Below are 3,625 nucleotides of genomic sequence, written 5' to 3' on the forward strand. Positions count from 1 at the left end.
GGGGGAACCTTGTGGGCTTCACAGAGGAGGTGGCACTGGCGCCACCCCTGGCAGGATGGAGAGGACCCGGCCCCGCGGTGCTGCAGGACAGGAGCAGTAGCAAGAGCAAAGGCATGTGGAGGTCCTGTGCTCACCCCTGGAGCAGCCCCGAGGGGCCGGGCCCGGAGGTTGTGGGAGGGAGCAGTAGAGGACAAGACCAGGAAAGGCAAAGCTAGCCTGAGCTTGGACTTTGTTCTGCGGACAGGGGGAGCCTTGGAAGGTGCTGAGCAGGAGTGATGGCTTCAGCCACCATCATTTTGAGACCTCACCTCCCCTGAGATCCCCACACCACAGCCAGGCAGGTCTTTCAGAAGCCTCCATCCAAGCGTGTCGTTCCCCGCCCCCCGCCATGCATCCTTCACTGGCTCCCGCTGTTTCTGGGATAAAGACCAACCTCCTCCCGGTGCTGGTAGAGCCCGTGGCCAGCCCTGCCCACCTCTCTGGCCTCCTCGTCACTGCTGTATCCGCTCCAGCTGCGCTGGCCTCCGCCCGGTCCCTCCTGCTTCCCGCACTCAGCAGCTACTCTTTGAACATGTACATATCTGCCAGTGCACGTGGCACCAGGGCCTTTGCACGGGGTGTTCTCACTGCCTGGAACACTCTTCTTCCTTTTGAAAAAAAAATCAATTTAATTCTTTCTCATCCTTCGCATCTCAACTCAAACGTCCTTCCTCCAGGAAGTCTTCCCTGGCTCTCTCCTTTGATCAGCTCTCATCACACCATGTACCTCTCCTTTGTAATAACGCTACCCGCAGTTGTGATTTTGCCTGTACTTGTGTGATCGCCAAGGAGGCCAGCAGGGGGCAGGTTCCACGAGCTTAGGAAGGGGGACTCTCCTGCACACTGCTGCATCTTGGGGCCCAGCACAGTGCCTGGTGTAAATATCTGGGGTGTGCAATGGTGGCTGGGGAACAGAACGAGGAAGAACAGAGCTTGGAGCCGGGGGCATCTTCAGGAGGCTGGTGCCGTGGCTTGGGTGAAAAGTGGCACGGAAGCTAGAGAGGAGAGTAGCGACAGAATTGACTAGGAGAGGAAACACGTTAGCAGGGTGGGATGGCACAAGAGCTGTGACCAGAGTGGGGAAACCAGGCTGTTGCCAATAACTGGAGCTTGGGCAAGTGGAAGGAGATGCACAAGGCAAGGGGCAGATGGAGTTTGATGTCACGCTGTCCTGGAAGGAGCTTGGAATGGAAGCCTGGAGTTGGGGTGGGGGTTGGTTAGAATTCTGAGAGCTGAAGAGGACAGGACCAGGGTGGTGGTGGTGGGGGCACCTGCATAAAGAGAACAGAGGGAGGAAGGGTCGCTTCTCTGACCTCAGCTTCTTCATCAGGGAAGTGGGGCAGTGCTGCCAAGCTCCTAGGATGGCTCTGAGGCTAAATGAGGTCATTTAGGTGCGGTGCTTTGCAAGCTGCCTGGCACAAAGTAAGGGCTCAATAAATCATCATCATCAAGGTGCTTGACTACATTTCCATGCTGAATCAGGAGCCTCAAATAACCAGAAAATAACATAACTGAATGACAGGCCTGGGGTCCTGAAGGCTGTCACACTGTTAGTGGACTCCTGCCTGTGCCTGTTCCTAGGGAGGCTGGGCAAGTCCAGGAAGCCCAAGAGGAATAGAGGGAGTCCCAGAGCTGGAGGAGTCTGGAGGTCTTGGGGCCAGCCTGGCCAGCAGGGTGGTGCCTGGCATCGCGGGCAGGGTCACGGAGCCACCCTTGGAGATGCTTGGACCCACCTCCTACCAAGTCACCCCAGGAGGGATACATAAGACAGGGCCCCTGTGAAGCCACATGTGGCTCTAGCCCAGCCCCAGCCTCCCCGGGCAACCCCGAGACGCCTCACCTCTCTCGTGTGATCTGGGAAGCTGGCTTGTTTGATTGAGGATATGGTTCTTGGATGGAAAGTACAGGGAGTGAGGACAGGGCAGCCCAAAAATCAATTTAATTCTTTCTCATCCTTCGCATCTCAACTCAAACGTCCTTCCTCCAGGAAGTCTTCCCTGGCTCTCTCCTTTGATCAGCTCTCATCACACCATGTACCTCTCCTTTGTAATAACGCTACCCGCAGTTGTGATTTTGCCTGTACTTGTGTGATCGCCAAGGAGGCCAGCAGGGGGCAGGTTCCACGAGCTTAGGAAGGGGGACTCTCCTGCACACTGCTGCATCTTGGGGCCCAGCACAGTGCCTGGTGTAAATATCTGGGGTGTGCAATGGTGGCTGGGGAACAGAACGAGGAAGAACAGAGCTTGGAGCCGGGGGCATCTTCAGGAGGCTGGTGCCGTGGCTTGGGTGAAAAGTGGCACGGAAGCTAGAGAGGAGAGTAGCGACAGAATTGACTAGGAGAGGAAACACGTTAGCAGGGTGGGATGGCACAAGAGCTGTGACCAGAGTGGGGAAACCAGGCTGTTGCCAATAACTGGAGCTTGGGCAAGTGGAAGGAGATGCACAAGGCAAGGGGCAGATGGAGTTTGATGTCACACTGTCCTGGAAGGAGCTTGGAATGGAAGCCTGGAGTTGGGGTGGGGGTTGGTTAGAATTCTGAGAGCTGAAGAGGACAGGACCAGGGTGGTGGTGGTGGGGGCACCTGCATAAAGAGAACAGAGGGAGGAAGGGTCGCTTCTCTGACCTCAGCTTCTTCATCAGGGAAGTGGGGCAGTGCTGCCAAGCTCCTAGGATGGCTCTGAGGCTAAATGAGGTCATTTAGGTGCGGTGCTTTGCAAGCTGCCTGGCACAAAGTAAGGGCTCAATAAATCATCATCATCAAGGTGCTTGACTACATTTCCATGCTGAATCAAGAGACTCAAACAACCAGAAAATAACATAACCAAATGATTGGCCTGGGGTCCTGAGGGCTGTCACACTGTTAGTGGACTCCTGCCTGTGCCAGTTCCTAGGGAGGCTGGGCAAGTCCAGGAAGCCCAAGAGGAATAGCGGGAGTCCCGGAGCTGGAGGAGTCTGGAGGTCTTGGGGCCAGCCTGGCCAGCAGGGTGATGCCTGGCATCACGGGCAGGATCACGGAGCCACCCTTGGAGATGCTTGGACCCACCTCCTACCAAGTCACCCCAGGACCCTCCCAGGATCCTCTCCACCTTTAGTCTGTCCATCCCCACCCTCATCCACCTGATTAACTAGGTCTAAGTGAAACGGAGCTCCCTGAGAAGGAGGGATACATAAGACAGGGCCCCTGTGAAGCCACACGTGGCTCTAGCCCAGCCCCAGCCTCCCCGGGCAACCCCAAGAGCCTCACCTCTCTCGTGTGATCTGGGAAGCTGGCTTGTTTGATCGAGGATATGGTTCTTGGGTGGAAAGTACAGGGAGTGAGGACAGGGCCTTTTTTTCTTTCACGACAAGAGGAGGGCTCACAGCGGAAAGCAGGCAGGCGCGTCAGGCTGTAGAGAAAGCCACAGGGGCTGCCTCTGGATCCCAGCGTGGCTGCAGAATTGAGCCTCAGGAGGGGCCTGGCCTGTCTGCTCCTGGCAGCTCAGTGTGGCCTGGACCTGGTCCACCCTCTCAGGCCTTCAGTCTCTACTGTAACACCTGCCACTACCCTTCTGCCCTGTCATCACCCTAAGAGGAAGAGCCCTGCATT

General features: G+C 56.6%; 1 protein-coding gene across 1 annotated transcript in view; it reads left to right on the plus strand.

Annotated features, from left to right (window-relative positions):
- Positions 1-1,821, plus strand: part of LOC103597136 (tumor suppressor candidate 5 homolog) — a 21,217-nt gene extending 19,396 nt beyond the window's left edge. Inside the window, exon 4 of the mRNA XM_008580934.1 lies at positions 1,621-1,821. Within this exon, the coding sequence (XP_008579156.1) occupies positions 1,621-1,821 (201 nt within the window). The remainder of the gene's footprint in view (positions 1-1,620) is intronic.
- Positions 1,822-3,625: the final 1,804 nt, after the last annotated feature.

Source organism: Galeopterus variegatus, unplaced genomic scaffold, assembly GCF_000696425.1.
Source record: "Galeopterus variegatus unplaced genomic scaffold, G_variegatus-3.0.2 Scaffold2207, whole genome shotgun sequence".
In the NCBI taxonomy this organism is placed as follows: domain Eukaryota; kingdom Metazoa; phylum Chordata; class Mammalia; order Dermoptera; family Cynocephalidae; genus Galeopterus; species Galeopterus variegatus.